This window comes from Scyliorhinus canicula, chromosome 1 (genome assembly GCF_902713615.1).
Source record: "Scyliorhinus canicula chromosome 1, sScyCan1.1, whole genome shotgun sequence".
NCBI lineage: Eukaryota > Metazoa > Chordata > Chondrichthyes > Carcharhiniformes > Scyliorhinidae > Scyliorhinus > Scyliorhinus canicula.
The window spans coordinates 280,355,546-280,376,206 of NC_052146.1; the positions used below are offsets into that span (position 1 = coordinate 280,355,546).

At 48.1% G+C, this 20,661-nt stretch overlaps 1 protein-coding gene across 2 annotated transcripts in view; it reads right to left on the reverse strand.

The window, feature by feature from the left end:
• LOC119974773 (WD repeat-containing protein 64-like) overlaps positions 1–20,661 on the reverse strand; it is a 208,166-nt gene that overhangs the window by 17,886 nt on the left and 169,619 nt on the right. For both annotated transcript variants that reach the window (XM_038813996.1, XM_038814007.1), the window contains 4 exons: positions 20,484–20,586; positions 15,203–15,264; positions 10,443–10,555; positions 676–858 (listed from right to left, as the gene is read on the reverse strand). In XM_038813996.1, the coding sequence (XP_038669924.1) occupies positions 676–858; positions 10,443–10,555; positions 15,203–15,264; positions 20,484–20,586 (461 nt within the window). The remainder of the gene's footprint in view (positions 1–675; positions 859–10,442; positions 10,556–15,202; positions 15,265–20,483; positions 20,587–20,661) is intronic.

Genomic DNA, 20,661 nt, shown 5'->3' on the forward strand with positions numbered 1-20,661 from the left:
CCCCTAGTCGCCACATTCCGGCGCCTGTCCGGGGAGGCTGGTACGGGAATCAAACCATGCTGCTGGCCTGCTTGGTCTGCTTTAAAAGCCAGCGATTTAGCTCAGTGAGCTAAACCAGCCCCTGGTGGTGACAAATATGGTGACAGAGAGTAAGTTCCAGGATTCCAGTCAACACTACACTGGGCACCTTGGTGCAGGAGGTGGAGAGGAGGACAGAGGTCCTCTACCCAGAAGGGACCAGGAGATCCTCAAGATAAACATCCAAAGGCAGTGGGGCAAGGAGTTGTTGCAGTCAATGCGCGGGTTCTAGCGCAAGGACATGGATGGAATGCCGCATAATGTTTAGGAATCTCAGTTGAGTGGTTAAGGTCAGTGAATGTATCTTCAAACGCCATTTTTCCGTTAAATGCACCATTAACCTCACATACTGCACAATGCAGCGCACCCGTAATCATTTATCCACCAACAATCGCTATCATTCATGATGCATGTGAGGTTATTTTCAGATTATTACAAATGAACAAACTTTGAACTTTGTATACATACCATAAAAGACACAAAATAATTATATTTTATCAATTGCTCCCCATTTCCATCATAGTTTTCTCCATGTTTTCTGTAGGGTTCAAGGTACAATTTGGTGGAACAAAATTCAGGTATTATTTGCCATCTCACCTTTCCCAATCAAACATCAAGGGATAGTCCAACTCGTCACTCTTGCCAGATTTCTTTGACTTGCTTTCCACGGGTGTTTCAGTTATGTCACAGGGTAAAGCAAAATCACTCGGGTTCACTAATACCAGGAGGCTGTGTTGTCCAAAGTACCCGATGTAATGGCCATTTGGTGCGTACCAAACCCTGAATAACAATAAAACAGTCAATCACTGCCCCTTTTCAATATTTCTCATTCGAAAAGTAGAACAGTCGCAGGGTTTGCCAAGAAAATGAGCTGCAGTGATGGCACTGGGTAAGAGAACTCCAATGCCTGTAACAAAATGAATAGGCTCACATCATAATTCCCCATATATCAAGCTCATAAGCGTGGCTGTGATTTCCCAAAAAAAAGTATTGAAGGAGACAAACATAGTGGGAGAAGGTGACAGGGGATCAAGGGGATTACAAGGTTGAGAGGGAGAGAAAGGCACCGCGATGTAGATCTCAGAATCAGAGCAGCACGGTAGCATAGTGGTTAGCACAATTGCTTCACAGCTCCAGGGTCCCAGGTTCGATTCCCGGCTTGGGTCACTGTCTGTGCGGAGTCTGCACTCTCTCCCCGTGTCGGCGTGGGTTTCCTCCGGGTGCTCCGGTTTCCTCCCACAGGCCAAAGACGTGCAGGTTCGGTCAATTGGCCATGTCCAAAAAGGTTAAGTGGGGTTATGGGGATAGGGTGGAGGTGTACGGGTAGGGTGGAGGTGTGGGCATGAGTGGGGTGCTTGTTCTAAGGGCCGGTGCAGACACAATGGGCCAGATTGCCTACTTCTGCACTGTAAATTCTATGATTCTATGTTGCAAGGCAGCGAGAGCTCCAGGGCTTTGGTATTGCTTTGTGGTAGGACTTGATGCACAGCCCCGATCTCTCCCCCTCCCCCCGACAATCGGAAACCTGCTTGTAGCCTTGCTTGTAGCTTCCGTGAGCAACCTTAAACATTATTCTGTATTCCCGCCATTCCAGAGCAAGCCAGTGACTGTGCTGCAATTGTTCTGGCACCCAAGTGCTTTCTGCACCTACCATCTACCCTCTACCATGTTATGACCCCTTTCCCTTGCACCAACCCATCACCTGAACAGAAAGAGTAAAATAAGAGAGGGAAAATGTCTTATTGAGAGAGACATGCTAGGGAATGAGAAATTATATATTTCTTAGTAGTTTGTTCATGGTGGCAAGGTGGGGGGGGGGGGGGGGGTAATGGCAGAGAGGGGCAGAAGTCCCAATGTAAAATTTAGTGGTGTCATTAATTATTACTCTGCAATTTCTTCTTTAATGCATTTCAAGGGACCCAACAATGTAGACGTACCATTTAAAAAAACAGTGTGCAAAACTCAATAAGGAACAAGTATAAGAAATAGGCAAGTTTGTAAACATGAAGGACAGATACGGCAGAAGCAGTGTGAAGGAAGCAGTGTGACAGGAAAATGTGAAGGAAGTAAGACCCAGACTCATAGATAATGCACACCATATGTACAACTTTAAATATAAACCAGTTGATCTCCCGAAAATGTGAACATAGATGATAAAAACTAAGTACAGTCCTTAGTTGAAGCAGGGTTTAAGAATGAAGAAAGCATGAACCAGGGAATGCAGACTTAATTTAATCCTAGTTTTCAAGTTGTACATTCTATCCTTAGCATAATATATATTATGATTTCATATTAGCTCAAACAAATTTAAAATTACGGGCAATAGAATTTTTCAGAGCGTTCTTCTTTCTGAGAATTGTGGACTGATGAAGTCACGGAAGTGTAAAACTGACGAGATTACATCACTGTTGGTTGGAGAATATGATTCTGCCAAAATCCAACTGATTCTTTGCTGTCCTTTAGGGAAGGGAACCTTCAATACTCTCCCAGACTGGCCTTTGCACAGCTCCATTGCACTCCAAGTGGTTGGCACGTAACTGTTCCTGGCATGGTTTAGCAAGCCAAACGTCATTGGCAAATAAGGTTAAGGAAAATCCCAAGGCTTTTTACACGTACATAAAAAGCAAGAGGGTAGTCAGGAAAAAGTTGGCCCACTGAAGGACAGGGGAGGCAATCTATGTGTGGAGCCAGAGGAAATGGGCGAGGTACTAAATGAATACATTGAATCAGTATTCACCAAGGAGAAGGAATTGGTGGATGTTGAGTCTGGAGAAGGGTGTGTAGATAGCCTTGGTCACATTGAGATCCAAAAAAACGAGGTGTTGGGCATCTTGAAAAATATTAAGGTGGATAAGTCCCCAGGGCCTGAGGGGATCTACCCCAGAATACTGAAGGAGGCAAGAGAGGAAATTGCTGAAGCCTTGACAGAAATCTTTGGATCCTTACTGTCTTCAGGTGATGTCCCGGAGGACTGGAGAATAGCCAATGTTGTTCCTTTGTTTAAGAAGGGTAGCAAGGTGTGGTGGTATGGATATGAGCACTGCCATTGGTGCAGAGCACTGGCTTCCCATTGGCTCTGGCTGGTCATGTGCCTCTCGTCCGATTGGTTGGGACTAGTCATGTGACTGCTCTCCAATTGATCGAGAGGCAAGTAGGCCCCGCCTCCGAGGCGGGCTATAAGTACCCAGAGTTCCCGGCGGTCGGCCATTCTCTGTAGTCGACCACCGGGCTAACAACTAGCAGATTAAAGTCACTATTCGAATCCTAAATGTGTCTTGAGTCGAATTGATGGTACATCAATTTAATCTGCTAGAATTTTGGAATGGAGCTACGCATCAAGCCTGACTGCCTCCCCACCAACCCGCATGCTGAAAATGCGTCTGCAATTTTTAATTACTGGTAGGCGTGTTTTAATAGCTACCTGACGACTGCAGCCGACAAGCCCACCAAGGAGCAGAAACTGCACATCCTCCACTCATGCGTGGGACATCGGTCTACGCAATGATCAAAGACGAAGGCGATTTTGATGCGGCCATGGAGATTCTCAAAGGACACTTTCTCCGGCCGGTCAACGAAGTATACGCACGGCATCTCCTGACGACCAGACAACAGTTCCCTAGTGAGTCCCTCGATGAGTTTTACCAGGCCCTCAAAGCTCCAGGGAGAACGTGCGCATGTCTCCAAGTTTTGGCGACGGAGCACATGGAACTTCTAATCAGAGACGCTTACGTTGCTGGCATGCAGTCTCCTTCTATCCGCCAACGATTGCTAGAGAAGAACACTCTCAGCCTAGCTGAGGCACGGACTCTTGCAACCTCCCTGGAGGTTGCTGACCTGAACGCCCGCGCATATGCCCCCGGCCGTGCAGCAACCCCCTGGACTTCATGGCACGTGCCACCCCCATCCTTCCTGGACCCCGACCCCCCCCCAAGCCTGCGCCGCGGGTCGCTCCGATAAACTAGCGGGGCCCCGTTGCTATTTCTGTGGTCTCTCAAAGCACCCCCGCCCGCGCTGCCCGGCCTGCTCCGCTCTGTGTAAGAGCTGCGGGAAGAAGGGCCACTACGCGGTGGTCTGCCAGACCAAGTTGGTCGCTGCTGTCCCGCACAGCGACCGCGGATCGCCCCCCCCCCCCGGCCCCCCCCAGGGCCCCACGCCGCGCACCGACCTCTCCGGCCTGCCTCCCGACTCCCGCAACGGCCGCACGTTCCTCCCGACCCGTGCCCCCAGCTGCCCCGACCGGCTCGCGGACGCCGCTGACACTGCCCCCAGCCACCACGAGGCTCCCACGTGCGCCGCCATCATGGGCCCCGGACACCATGTACGGGCCATGGGCGCCGCCATCTTGGGACCCCGATTCCATGTGCAGGTCCTGGGCATCGCCATCTTGGGCCAACTCGGAAGGCCCTGCAAGCGACTACTCTGCCACCGAAGAGGATCTGGAACACTCACCATGACTGGCTTCCATCAAGCTCGACCAGTCGTGACCACGCACGCTCGCCAAGACTACAACGACGGTGCATCTCAACAGATACAAAAAAAGGTGCCTGCTGGACTCCGGGTGCACGGAATGTTTCATCCACCCCGACACGGTAAAAACCTGCGCACTCCCCATCCACCCAGTTAAACATAAAATTGAATTGGCCTCAGGTTCGCATTCCGTCCAAATCACCAGGTGCTGCATAGCGGTCCTCACAGTCCTGGGGAGGGTTTTCAAAAATTTCAACCTCCTCATTCTCCCCATTCTATGCGCTCCGGCACACCTGGGCCTGACTTCCAGTGCAACCTGCAGAGTCTGACCTTTCAATTCAGCGGCCCTATTCCTCCTCTTACTGTTTGCAGCCTCGCGTCCCTCAAAGTGGACCCCCCTTCCTTATTTGCTAATCTCACCCCAGATTGTAAACCTGTCGCCACTCAGAGCAGACGATACAGTGCACAGGACCGGACCTTCATTGGGTCCGAGGTCCAGAGTCTCCTTAAGGAAGGAGTGATCGAGGCCAGCAACAGTCCCTGGCGAGCCCAAGTGCTGGTAGTTCGGACTGGGGAGAAAAACCGGATGGTCATCGATTACAGTCAGACCATCAACAGGTTTACGCAGCTGGATGCGTATCCTCTCCCCCGTATTTCCAACCTGGTTAACAGGATCGTAAAATACAAAGTCTTCTCCACGGTGGACCTTATGTCCGCCTACCACCAGCTCCCCATCCGCGCGAGTGACCGAAAGTACACCGCGTTTGAGGCAGATGGGCGCCTCTACCACTTCCTCAGGGTTCCATTCGGTGTCACAAATGGAGTCTCGGTCTTCCAACGGGAGATGGACTGAATGGTCGACAAGCACGGTTTACGGGCCACCTTCCCGTATCTCGATAACGTCACCATCTGCGGCCACGACCAGCAGGACCACGACATCAACCTCCAAAAATTCCTCTGAACCGCAAAACTCCTTAATTTAACTTACAATAAGGATAAGTGCGTGTTTAGCACCGACCGTTTAGCCATCCTTGCCTACGTAGTGCGTAACGGAGTGATAGGCCCCGATCCCGAACACATGCGCCCCCGATGGAAGTCCCCCTCCCCAACTCCCTCAAATCCCTCAAACACTGCCTGGGCTTCTTCTCATACTACACCCAGTGGGTCCCCAACTACGCCGACAAAGCCCGCCCCTTCATCCAGTCCACCTCCTTTCCCCTGTCGATGGAGGCCCGCCAGGCCTTTAGCCGCATCAAAGCGGATATTGCAAAGGCCATGATGCATGCTATCGACGAGTCCCTCCCATTCCAGGTCAAGACCGACGCATCTGACGTAGCTCTGGCGGCCACCCTGAACCAAGCGGGCAGACCCGTGGCCTTCTTTTCACGAACCCTCCACGCTTCCGAAATCCGCCATTCCTCGGGGGAAAAGGAGGTACAGGCCATAGTCAAAGCTGTGCGATACTGGAGGCACTATCTGTCCGGCAGGAGGTTTACCCTCCTCACAGACCAACAGTCAGTAGCTTTCATGTTCGACAATGCACAGAGGGGCAAGATCAAGAACGACAAGATCTTGCGGTGGCGGATCGAGTTGTTCACGTGCAACTACGATATCTTGTATCGTCGTGGGAAGCTCAACGAGCCTTCCGATGCCCTATCCCGCGGTACCTGCGCCAGCGCGCAGATTGACCGCCTCTGCTCCCTCCACACGGACCTCTGCCATCCAGGGGTCACCCGTTTCTACCATTTTATTAAGACCCGCAACCTGCCCTACTCCGTCGAGGAAGTCAGGACTGTCACTAGGGACTGCCACGTCTGCGCCGAGTGCAAACCGCAATTTTACTACCCCGAACGAGCGCATCTGATCAAGGCATCCCGCCCCTTTGAACGTCTCAGTATAGACTTCAAGGGTCCCCTCCCCTCCAACAACCGTAACACTTATTTCTTGAGTGTTATCGACGAATACTCTCGATTCCCTTTCGCCAGTCCCTGTCCCGACATGACCTCAACAACCGTCATAAAGGCCCTCCTATCCATCTTCTCCCTGTTCTTTTACCCCGCGTACATCCACAGCGACCGGGGGTCCTCTTTTATGAGTGACGTACTGCGTCAGTTCCTGCTCAGCAGGGGCATAGCCTCCAGCAGGACGACTAGCTATAACCCCCGGGGTAACGGTCAGGTCGAGCGGGAGAATGGCACCATTTGGAAGACCATCCTGCTGGCCCTACGGTCCAGAGATCTCCCTATTCCCCGTTGGCAAGAAGTCATTCCCGACGCCCTGGATTCAATCCGGTCTCTCCTCTGTACTACCACTAATCAAACACCTCATGAACGTCTTCTTGTTTTCCCCAGGAAGTCATCCTCAGGATTCCCTTTCCCGACCTGGCTGGCCACCCCCGGGCCCATCTTGCTCCGGAAGCATGTGCGGGTGCACAAGACCGACCCGTTGGTTGAGCGAGTCCAGTTACTCCACGCCAACCCGCAATATGCGTACGTGGAGTATTCCGACGGTCGGCAGGATACGGTCTCGCTCCGGGACCTGGCACCCGCCGGCGTGCGGCCTTCTTCCCCTACACCAACACCTCACCCCCAACCCCAATTCCCCCCAGCGCCCCCACGATCCAGCGCACATGCCCCCTCTTCCCCGATTACAGTGTCTCCACCACCGGCTCGGGGTACGGAGACACATCTACGACCAACGCTCCCGGAGGCAAGGACGACCATCGGCCCGACGTCACCGGCTCCACTGCGATGGTCCTCCAGAACACCACGGGCACCCGACAGGCTGATCGTCTCCATCTAATGCGGCCATGGGACTTTTTTTTGGACATTTTGTGTTATTCTGTTGTTATTAGTAGTAGTAGTATTGTTTTGCCACTTTTTTGGACATTTTTGTGTTCTTCTGTTGTTATTAGTAGTAGAAGTATTGTTTTGCCACGAGCCAGTGGGCAGCTCACCCCTATCGATTTTCGCTGCTCATACCACCAGTCCTCGGACCACCCCCCCCCCCCTCTCCCACTTACCCCCCCCCTTCTTTGTCCACAAGGGGTGAATGTGGTGGTATGGATATGAGCACTGCCATTGGTGCAGAGCACTGGCTTCCCATTGGCTCTGGCTGGTCATGTACCTCTTGACCGATTGGTTGGGACTAGTCATATGACTGCTCTCCAATTGGTCGAGAGGCAAGTAGGCCCCGCCTCCGAGGCGGGTTATAAGTACCCAGAGTTGCCGGCGGTCGGCCATTCTCTGTAGGCGACCACCGGGCTAACAACTAGCTGATTAAAGCCACAGTTCGGATCCTAAATGTGTCTTGAGTCGAATTGATGGTACATCACAAGGATAATCCAGGGAACTACAGGCCTTACGGCAGTGGTAGGGAAATTACTGGAGAGAATTGTTCGAGACAGGATCTCCTCCCATTTAGAAGCAAGTGGACGTATTAGCAAGAGGCAGCACGGTTTTGTGAAGGGGAAGTTGTGTCTCACTAAATTGATAGAATTTTTCGAAGAGGTCACAAAGGTGATTGATGCAGGCATGGCAGAGGATGTTGTCTACATGGACTTCAGTAAGGCCTTTGACAAGGTCCCTCATGGCAGACTGATACAAAAGATGAAGTCACACGGGATCAGAGGTGAGCTGGCAAGATGGATACAGAACTGGCTAGGTCAGAGAAGGCAGAGAGTAGCAATGGAAGGGTGCTTTTCTGATTGGAGGGTTGTGACTAGTGGTGTTTCGCAGGATTCAGGGCTGGGACCTTTGCTGTTCGCAGTATATATCAATGATTTGGAGGAAAATGTAACTGGTCTGATCAGTAAGTTTGTGGACGACACAAAGGTTGGTGGAATTGCGGATAGCAATGAGGACTGTCAGAGGATACAGCAGGATTTAGATCATTTGGAGACTTGGGAGGAGAGATGGCAGATGGAGTTTAATCTGAACAAATGTGAGGTAATGCATTTTGGAACGTCTAATACAGGGAGGGAATATACAGTGAATGGTAGAACCCTCAAGAGTATTGACAGTCTGAGAGATCTAGGTGTACAGGTCCACAGGTCACTGAAAGGGGAAACACAGGTGGAAAAGGTAGTCAAAAAGACATATGGCATGCTTGCCTTCATTGGCTGGGGCATTGAGTATAAAAATTGGCAAGACATGTTGCAACTGTATAGAACCTTAGTTAGGCCACACTTGGAGTATGGTGTTCAATTCTGGTCATCACACTACCAGAAGGATGTAGAGGTTTTAGAGAGGGTGCAGAAGAGAATGACCAGGATGTTGCCTGCTATGGAGGGCATTAACTATGAGGAGAGGTTGAATAAACTTGGTTTGTTCTCACTGGTATGGCGGAGGTTGAGGGGCGACCTGATAGAGGTTTATGAGGGGCATAGACAGAGTGGATAGTCAGATACTTTTTCCAGGGTAGTGGGGTCAATTACTAGGGGGCATAGGTTTAAGCTGCGAGGGGCAACATTTAGAGGAGATATTTTTACAGAGAGGTTAGTGGGTGCCTGGAACTCGCTGCCGGAGGAGGTGCTGGAAGCAGGGACGATAGTGACGTTTAAGGGGAATCTTGACAAAAACATGAATAGGATGGGAATAGAGGGACACGGACCCCAGAAGATTTTAGTTTAGATGGGCAGCATGGTCGACGCAGGCTTGGAGGGCCGAAGGGCCTGTTCCTGTGCTGTACTTTTCTTTGTTCTTTGTTCTTTGTAATCTGCTGTATCAAACTGCCTGCACCTTTCAGGAAATAGGTGTACTCATTACTTTCTCAGAGCATCCAGGGATGGAAAACAAAGCTTTGCCAACAATGCCCATAATCCAAAAACTAAATAACAACTAAGGGCACAGATTTTAAATAGATATAGAAACGTGTAACATGGAAACACAGAAAATAGGAGCAGGAGGCGGACATTCGGCCAGTCGAGCCTGCTCCACCATTCATTATGATCATGGCTGATCATCCAACTCACTAGCTTGATCCCGCCTCCCTCCATATCCTTTAGTCCACTTCACCCCAAATTCTATAACAAACTGCTACTTAGAACTACTTCATGTGGTAACGAATTCCACAGGCCGGCTACTCTCTGGGTGAAGAAATTTCCCTTTAACTCAGTCCTAAATGGTCTACCCCGTATCCTCAAACTGTGATCTCTGGGCTGGGATTCTCCCCTACCCAGCGGAGTGGGGGGTCCCGGCGTGTTGGAGTGGCGTGAACCACTCCGACGTCGCGCCGCCCCAAAGGAGCGGAAGTCTCCGCACCTTTAGGAGTCAAGCCTTCACATTGAGGAGCTAGGACTGCGCCGGAGTGGTTCCCGCTCCGCCGGCTGGCGTGAATGGCCTTTGGCGACACACCAGCCGGGGCCGAAAAGACTTCGCCGGCTGGGCCCGCCAGCCGATCTATGGGCCCCGATCGCGGGCTAGGCCACCGTGGGGGCACCCCCTGGGGTCAGATCGGCCTGCGCCCCCAGGACCCCAGCGCCCGCCCGCGCCGCCTGCTCCCGCTGGTAAGGTAGGTGGTTTAATCCACGCCGGCGGGAGAGGCTTGTCAGTGGCGGGACTTCATCCCATCATGGGCCGGAGAATCGCCGCGGGGGGCCCGCCAACCAGCGCAGCGCGATTCCCGCCCCAGCCGAATCTCGGGTGGCGGAGAATTCGGGACACGGCGGGGGCGGGATTGACGCCAGCCCCGTGTGATTCTCCGACCCAGAGGGGGGCCGGAGAATTCCGCCCCTGGTTCTGGACATCCCCAATTGAAGAATAACATGAAATACCCAACCAGCGTAACATAAAAACTGAAATCAGTAATGTATTGAACGTATCATACAAATGGTACAAGCGCTGATGATTTTCAAAAAATGTTAACAAAGCTCTATTAATATAAATCATATTTTATACCTGATAGAACAATCTATGGATGCAGAAACAACAACAGATGTTTCTTCCACATAGAACAGGCTCACTATGTGCAAAGTATGGGCTCTCCAGCTAATTAGGCGGTTGATAGAATCCTGTAAAGATGGAGTAAATATGATAACTGCAAAACTGTTGGCAAATGATATTAAAAAAAAGGATGGAAATGTCATCGTTTCATTGTTTCAGTACAAATGATTACATCATAAATTGTGCAGAATATTCAGCATGCCTCATAGTTACTTCCCAATCTATGGTGCTTCTATCACAAGATCAATTTATTTTTCTTTCATTGGCTGGGAACAGTCCTCGATGTCTTATTGCGTGTGTAATTCAGTATGTAATTTGTTGCTGGGTTTTGTTGCTACATTTTTCACTCCTGATTTTTGCAGATGTGTTTTATCACAGCACTCTTTTGTTTCAATTCAATGTGTTGAATCGAATTGCATTTCCAAACCACTTAAAAAAAAACTTTATATTAAAATAATGTGAATACTAACTATTTTATTCTGCCGAGAAATGAGTTTGCCTTACTACTTAGCCATTCCTATTTTATTGCACAAAATGTCTGGGGCCAGATTTTGGATAGGAAGGTGGAGATCTCGAGTCAGGAAATTCCATCTCCATGCCAACTCAATGCCAACTCGTGCACCCCCCCCCCCCCCCCCCCCCCCCCCCACCACACACATCCACCCCTCATGTCCCCTCATACTCACCATGTCATCTCAATTCCAACTTATGCTCTTCTGATGCCCCCCCCCCCACCCCCGCATGGCTCCCTGTACCCCCATGCGACCTACAGACCTACTCACCCAATATCTACCCCGGACAGACCTTCAGAGCTTTGTGGATTTTTTTTTAAAGCTTCTAATAATCAAATACAGCTTTCAATCCTAAACGCCGTTCAAAACTTTTAAGCCTCAAATGAATAATAGACTGTGGTGAATATATTCACCATCATGCATGCATTATACCATAACCTGTGACCTATGACCTGGAAGTGGTGATATGAACTGCTTCCAGGTACTGTACAGTAACCCCAGTTGAGCTCCGCCTCTGGCTCACCGCCTCTGGTCCATATATAGGCCGGCCTCTTCTGGGCGGCATTCATCTGTACTACTGACTCTGGCGAGGCAAGTTCATGACTAATAAAGCCTACTGTTCACTCGCTCTCTTTGCCTCACTGTGAATTGAAGGCATATCAATTTATTAGTCATATACAGCACTATGGAAGCCACTCTGAAGCCAGACAGGCTCGAACTCGATGCCCGAGCGTCGGAAGCCAAGGAAATATTCGAACATTGGCTCCGATGCTTTGTTGCTCATTGTGCTTTTACTCAATTTTGCTGTTTCAATAACCTTGCTCTAGAGTCGCCAGGTATCTTTCTGATACCACCACAAGGTTCAAAGCCAAGTGCTGATCAATAACTCAATACACCAGTTAGTAAGTTTTAAATCAAACACATTTATTATGCATACAGTTACTTACTACTCATGCATAAAACTCTACTTACTAGACTATCACTAACACTAAAAGGCCTATACTTAGCTTTGGAAATGGCCCACCAGGTCAGGGGAACAATGGCCTTTTGTTCGATTCTGAGTCTGCAGGCTTCAAGCTGGTATGGACTAGTAGCTAGGAGCACCTATCTCGTAGCGTGCGTTGACTGGAGACTTACTTGGTTGGTGCAGCTGCTAGGCAGGTCTCTCGTTGTTGAGAGTCACGGTCAAGAGTTGTTTCGAGCTGCTGAGAGACCCTGCCAAGAAGAACAAACTGAACTTGGGGACTCTATTTTATAGTCCCCAGGGGTTTTGCACCTTTTGGGCAGACCCCGTACCTGGTTCCAATTGATTGGACCAAGTCCCAATCATTTCAATTGATTTCTCCAATACTGGAGCTGTTCCCTGATCGCTGGGCGGTTCCTATGTGTCCATTGGCCTTCCTTTGTCCTGGCTCCCGCTAGCGCCGGGGAGTCTGGTTTGGTCCCGATCGATTTAATGTTTTCAATTGTTCCTGGGGATTGCTCATTAATATGTAGATGGTTGCTGGTTTCGGTTCTGTCTGGGTTTTTGCAAGTCTTAATACACAGTAAACCTTGCACCTGCTTGTTTCCCTGTGCCTGACCACTTTTCCCTGTATTCTTTGCGGGCCTCCATTTTGGAATCGGGAAGTGGCCAACCCAGGTGGCTACAGCTTCGAGGCCTACCTCGACTCCTCCACAACGCCTCCCACAGAGACTCTCAAACTGCGACACCTCCACGCCCGGGTGAGCCATCAAATCTCCATAATGATCGAGAAAGCGGCCACGTACGAGGCGGCGGTCACAACTTTCAAGGCACACTTCTTGAAGCCCGTAAATGAGGTGTTCGCCAGACACCTCCTTACTACTCGCCGTCAACGTGCTGGAGAATCACTGGACTGGTATCTGGAAACCCTGACTCTACTCACGAGGAATTGCAGCTATCGAGATGTGATGGCGGAGGAACATATGAACTCACAGATCCGGGACACCTATGTGACGGGCGTCCGCTCGAACTACATCAGGCAGTGTCTGCTGGAAAACGGGATCTCCAACCTGCGGGAAACGGTAAAGCTAGCGACCTCACTAGAGGTGGCCTACCAGAACTTCAGCGCGTTTCCCGCGGGCCTGCCGAACCCCTCGTGGACACCCTCGTCGCGATCCCTGTAGGACCCGACTATGTTGCAGGCTGTGGAGGTCGAAGAGAACGATCCGGCCTCCAGATAAACTGAATATGTGATGACCCCACGTCACCCCCGCCGGACTTGATTTTTTTAACAGGGGGTGAATGTGGTGAATGTATTCACCATAATGCATGCATGATACCATAATCTGTGACCTATGACATGGAAGTGGTGATATGAACTGCTTCCAGGTACTATACTGTAACCCCGGTATGGCTCCGTCTCTGGCTCCGCCCACACCGGGGCCATATTTAGGTCGGCCTCTTGTGGGTGGCATTCATCTGTAAAACTGACTCTGGCTAGGCAAGTTCATGACTAATAAAGCCTACTGTTCATTCGCTCTCTCTGCCTCTTCTGTGAATTGAAGGTATATCATAGACCTTTAAAAATATCCATCCAACTGTGATATCAAAACTCCATGCTGATATAATTATCGCTTTTCAAACTTATCTTAGCATTCATAATAACATAATGATGACCCTTGAGAAATGTTAACGAAGAACTCCATCAAAACTGTATGACCAGATGCTACAATTGTTTGGTTAACCCATGCATGTCAATCAAAGTAGTCCAGCAGAAGTTTTTTTTAAATTCACTGACAGCTGTAACCTATTTTGTTTAAGTTTAAAGGATGGGGCATTTAAATAACTAAAGGTCAGGAATAGTTAAATTGGCTTATCTGGCCTTCAAGTGCGTTTATGTTTTCTCCATCAAATCATAACTCCCAAACTGAAGGTTGCAACAGCCAAAATGGGGTCTGCACTGAGATTCCAGTTCCTTCTTGTGTAACTCACCCCCTTATTCATCTGCTGGCAAAATGTAGAGCCATTGGAAATGGGGCTGGGGTTTGTGCATCCAGGCGCTACCCCTCAGCTTTAAAGATCCACAGGTCCTTCTTGACTCCATGAAAATTCAAGCTCTAGTGTTAACTGTGAAGCTAACATAATAAAATGTTAATTATGTCAATCACAGTAGTTAGATTTGCTGATTCTTTGCTCAGAGGACATGTAAGCAGGAGTTAGCGGAACACCAATTGACCCTCTTTCAACCCCTTTGGGCATTCTTCCTCACTGTGCATGTGATAGGAGAACTTATCCAACAATCTACTGCAAGTGAAGTCAAATGCACACACACATCTCATTATTGTCGAGCACCTCCGCATCCCCTGTGGTTCAATACCACTATGATGAGGATCCATCAGGATATTAACCACTGAGGTGGTTGATTTAACTCCTAAAAGTTAGTCACCTCAGCAAAGTCACCACGGGTATGATAAAATGGTTCTCCTTGATCTTAGCAAGGTTTCCATTCCTGATTAATAGTTACTGGCTCCTGCAATAAGTGAACAATCGATTAAGAAAGGGTTGTATTTTTATGAGTGTCCACCAACTAGCCGATGGACCAGAGATCATTTGGCGCATGTGGGACCAAAGGCCAGACTGAGCCAGCCCAGGGGAAATAATTTATTTGAGGAAAAGAAAGACTTGCATTTATGCAGTGCTTTGGCCAAAAACAAATAAACATGAGAAATTAATGTAGAAATGCTAAAACTTTAGGTGGGGAGCCTTTCCCCAGAAATAATGCATACTGGAAAATCACACATAGCAAAATGTCAAAATTTCTGCTCCAGGTAAGTACAAAGTCAGAAAATTACGTTGTTATACAAATTTATTTTGAAGAGCTTTCATCTGATTTTGAATAAATTGACATGTCATTAAATGCTTCAATTTGCAAATTACAAGAGAGTTGCCTGCGCTGTAACCCATTTATCAATAAAATGTGTAAGCATTTAGGATTCAACAATGCAGCGGTCAATATATGAATCTTGCACAATTCATAATCATTATTGTGATCAGAGAAATGTTTCACAAAATTTTAACTTCTTGGATGGTTATCCCCCCAGGAGATTGCGTCAGGATGAGATAGTTCAAACTCTACATATTCTGTTGCATCACTTCTTTTCTCAAGCAACAACTTCTCATTGAATATTATTACTTTCCAAATTCTTTGCTTGAGTTAAACTGCTTGAGTTGAAATGTACCTTATTTGATGTGTATGGTTCATCCAGAAATTCTGCAATATCCCAGATTATTATGTGTCCTCCTGCATGAGAACATAAACTGTTTAATTTTATGATAAACTTTTGAACTCGAGTGCATGTCGTAAATGCAATAGTGTATACAGTCCCCAAGTGGTTACTCTCCTTTGTGTCAAACTGTTAACCACAAGAGGCAGCTTTCTCCGCTCGTTAACGGCAGCAGGATTCTCCAGTCCCGCTGCGGTGAATGGGAGATTTGGCTGAGCGTAAAGTTCTCCGTCCCCACTAGCAGCGGGAGCGGACTCACAACAGAGAATCCTGGCCTCATGAGCAAGTTGTGAGGCTCTTTTTCCAAAGCTTCTTGTTTTAAATAAGGTGTGGTTCTCTAATGAAAGTGAGATCTTAATCTTGTTTCCTCCCAGTATGCTTTGTTGCCCCACCTCTGCACTTAGAAATGAGGACAGAAGCTTCTCACTGAATAAATCTAATACTTCACCCCTGACGATGTAGGCCTGGGCAATTTTAGCTCCCGAGCCTCAAATGTATTGAATGATGGGCTCCTTGCTGAATCCTTTGGTGCGTTAGATATCGCACATTAGGTTTCTGTGGCTATTTACAAGGGACCGCTCCCTGTTTTTCAGTCTCTCTTGTTTTTCTTTAGCTTTTTGTTGGTCCATAGAAACCATAGAATCACAAAAGTACAGCAGGGGGCCATTCGGCCCATTAAGTCTTCACCGGATTCTGAAAGGGCACCTTCCACTTCTGCCAACTCCTCTGCCCTGTCCCTGCAACCCTACCTGATCTACAGATCTTTGGACTGTGGGAGGAAGCCGGAGCACCCAGAGGAAACCCATGCAGTCACAGGAAGAACATGAAGACTCCACACAGACAGTGTAGATATGCATGGACAATGTTCCACATTGTCAGGCAAATGCCAATGACACAACTCAACTGGAAAAGTTTGGCATAGCCAAGATATTATCAGAACTCACAGCCTGAGTGCAGGAGTTTTTTCTCATGTCTGGACTAAGACGTCCTTACCTCCTGGTTGGCCACAGTACAAAAGGTTGGTGTCATATTTGATCCTGAGATGAGCTACTGATCACATATCCACAACTTCACTAAGAGTGTTTATTTCCACCGCTGTAGCCTTGACCAACTCCTTTGCTACCTCAGTTCATCTGCAGCTGGAACTCTCAACCACTGCCTTTTCTACCCCTAGACTTGACCATCACAATGTAATCTTGCCGAATCTCTCTCATTCTACCCTCCCTAAATGTGAGGTTATCCAAAACTTGCTGCCCTTATTCTAACCACACTAAGTCCTGTTCACTTATCATAATTGTGTTTGCTGACCTACGTTAGTACTTGATTAATCATTGCCGAGATTTTAACGTTCTGTATGAAATAAAATCATGAAACACTGGAAATACTCAGCACGTCTGGCAGAATATGAGGAGAGAGAAACAGAGCTACTATCTAGTAACTTGGCCATGACTGAAGTCCAACAAAGGAGCCAATAATTTTCAGTGTCTGATTCACTGTGCATAAGCCTACTTATTATTTGTAAAAACAATTCAAGCCCCGATACATTATTCAATATTTGAGCATAGGGGTTCCGTAGTTACAGCTCCCATTTCATTGAAAACCATGCGTCAGTGTCTTCCGGACCCCTTGTTATAGCCAGAACAATGTCCGCATCCAATTCGCCTCTTTCAATCTTATATTGGCCTGAATCTTCCATTCAGGGTCGGAGGACAGTCTGACAATGGAGGATCCTGCAGAACTGACTCAGTGCAGGAAACCCGGAGGGAGCACCTGAGAGAATCTGCACTGAAGCCGTTCCCTTTCTCATGGCACTAGCTGCTGTATTCTCTAAGTAATTAGTTCAAATGGTCCAACGCTTCTTTGAAAAGCTACGGAGGGAAGCCAAGTGTGTAGGATGGGTAAAGTAAGTGGGTAAGGGGTTGGGATGGATGAAGCGGTGGGATGGGTAAGGTAAGTGGATGAGAGGGTAGGATGCATTAGGGATTGTGTAAGTAAGGCAAGTGGATCGGGTGGGTAAGGAAAGTGGGTCATGGGCTAGGGTGGGAGGAGGGTGAGATTGTATGGTAGCAGCCGGGTAGCATGGCAGTCAGGTAGGGTGGCAGGTGAATGAGTGGGTCGGGAGATGGGGTTTATTCGGGTTGGGTCAGGGGGATTTGTCAGGTCAGGAATTAGGAGTGAGTCAATTTGTTGGGCCATGTAAGATCATATTGGAGGGGCGGAGTTGCGTGGTGTGACCTGATCAGATTATGTTATTTTATGCAGTGAGGACTACTACCTTCGCTATATCGAGAGAAACCAGAAAAACACAAGAGTTTGGAGCAGGAGTGAATCATGCGGCCCTTGAACCTGCTCCGCCATTCAATAAGATCATGGATGATTATAGCCTCAAACACCACTTTCCAACCTCGAACCTCTTATTGATTAAAAATCTATCTAATTCAGCCTTGAATATATTCAATGACCCAGCCTCCGTTGCTTTCTTGGGCAGACCACTCGGATCTGCCTCGAGGAATCCTTCAGCCGCTGCTCGCATAGCTTTTAACAATTTTCTCCACCAATGAATCTTTGACTGCTCAATTTGCAGCTTTCATTGTCTTAACTGAGCTCAATGCTGAGCTGTTATCCTGAAAACTGTTTCCTTTTGTAAAAAATATTTTTATTGTTCTTTAAAATTATACATAAACACAATAAATTATTTCCAATAACAGTTTAAAAAATTTTTTTAAAATAAATTTAGAGTACCCAATTCATTTTTTCCAACTAAGGGGCAATTTAGCATGGCCAATCCACCTAGCCTGCACATCTTTGGGTTGTGGGGGCGAAACCCACACAAACACGGGGAGAATGTGTAAACTCCACACAGTGACCCAGAGCCGGGATCGAACCTGGTACCTTCGCGTAGTGGGGCAGCAGAGCTAACCCCCTGTGCCACCGTGCTGCCCGTCCAATAACCAACCCCCCACTTCTATCCCCCACCCATTCCTTTAACAGCTAATGGTGATCAAATATTTAAGTATGAATTGAACGGCTGCCAGAACCCATCAATTGAGCCTTTCATGGTGTACTTAACTTTCTAGAGATAGAAAAGTTCCATAAGGTCTCCGAGTTATTTTGAGGCACTGGGCGGAGAAGATGATCTCCACCTCATCAGTATTAGCCTATGAGCTTCGTGAGTTGAAGGAGGGAACATCAGCAGCTCTGGATTCAGTCTGCAGTTTCGGTAAGTCCGATACACCAAGTAAGGGCAGCACGGTAGCATAATGGTTAGCACTATGGCTTCACAGCGCCAGGATCTCAGGTTTGATTCCCGCTTGGGTCACTGTCTGTGTGGAGTCTGCACATTTTCCCCGTGTCTGCATGGGTTTCCTCCGGGTGCTCCGGTTTCCTCCCACAGTCTAAAGCTGGATTGGTCATGCTAAATTGCCCTTAGGTTAGATGGGCTGCAGGGTTACGGGGATAGGTGTGGGGTTAAGTAGGGTGCCATTTCCAAGAGGCGGTGCAGACTTGATGGGCCGAATGGCCTCATTCTGCACTGTAAATTCTATGATTCTATGATTGCTACCAGAGGACATCAGGGATTCAATTTGATTTGTAGAAGGGCCGGCCCAATGGAGACCCCAAAATCCCAGGAGCTGAGAACATGCCGAAAACATATGCACATTATTGGCCGGGCCAATTCCACACTGTCCGCCCACATCTTTAAGTGAATGGAAGTACTTTTGTTTAATTTATCCTTGCATGTGAGCAGTTTGCCAATCTGCCTCTGTTCTACCACATACTCTGCTTTTAAACCGACAGTTAGAAGGCTGTCCATCTTCTCAAAGCAACTAATAATGGACAATAATTGTTGGTGACATGCACAACTCGCGAGCAAAGTTAAAACAGGAAACTATAGAACATTGTTAATGAATTTTGAACAGAGCTGATTTCCTACTCCCATACCTGGATTGCCATTTTCAGTGTGGGATGACCAAACAGAATAAATCTTCTCCCACCTGTTGACCCTGACCCAAAGTCAGTGGGATGGTGACAAGTGCATAAAACTCATTGGCCCCGAGGGGGAGTGGGGAGGATGTGGGGAATATCGTAATGCATCTAAAACCCAGTGTTGCCAGGGACGTGGCTTTCCTACTGAATTGAACTACAGAAACTCATTAAAAGTTTCATCTACCATTAGTTAGGTAGATTAAAAGGCTTTCCCTGGGTGGGAAAATTAGCAGAAGGAGATCAGAACTAGGGACTGATGAGGCTAATCTCTGATGATCATAGGGACTGAGTCTTGGTGGGGTTGGGGAGAAGAGAGTGACAGGCCAGAGGCAGGGAAAGAGCTGAGGGAGCTGCAGAGTGATCATGGCTTGGCGCTGTCGTGGGATGATTCACAATCATGAAAGAGAAGAGAAACCATGAAAGGAGGTGAAGACCTCCTGAGGGACTGGAGATGAGCACTCAAAGCACTCAAACTTCTCCTGGTTCACAGGTTGTCCCGTAAAAAGCACTAGCCCACTGCAACTGGCAGCTCGCATCCCCGTTTCCCGGCTGGACTTCCCAGCTCCCAGTAGAACAGGGCAAGTCCAAAATATGACAGCATATTTTACAGGGCAGCAGGGTAGCATGGTGGTTAGCATAGATGCTTCACAGCTCCAGGGTCCCAGGTTCGATTCCCGGCTGGGTCACTGTCTGTGTGGAGTCTGCACGTCCTCCCCCTGTGTGCGTGGGTTTCCTCCGGGTGCTCCGGTTTCCTCCCACAGTCCAAAGATGTGCGGGTTAGGTAGATTGGCCATGCTAAATTGCCTGTAGTGTCCTAAAAAAAGTAAGGTTAAGGGGGGGTTGTTGGGTTACGGGTATAGGGTGGATACGTGGGTTTGACTAGGGTGATCATGGCTCGGCACAACATTGAGGGCCGAAGGGCCTGTTCTGTGCTGTACTGTTCTATGTTCTATGACAATAAAGTGTTTTACTTCTCTACAATGGGACATGGATCCGCCACCAGAAACATAACGGCAGCCATATACATGGTGGTTGAAGGCTTGATCTCCAATTTTTGATTTTTAACACTTCACATGCTCCCAATTGAATACTATCTGACACACAGGATGAGGCCTATCGGTACCATCATTTCTGTTACATCACCTCATCTTGAGGCAAGCTGATGACCTGGACAAAATGCACTTGCTTAAAAGAAATATAGCAGATAACTTCCTCAGTAAAGAAAACTATATTAAAAGAATCAACTTACTCTGATTTCCAGCGATAAGTATAGTCAAATGATCATCTACACAGACTGCAATAATAGGACTAGAAAACTGTATCGTAGGCAAGATTTTTGCTAATTGTTTACCCTGTAAAAGAAAGAGAAATGGAAGAGTTTTGACTCATGCAACATGATGGGAAGCAAGATCACCAGGAATTATGCC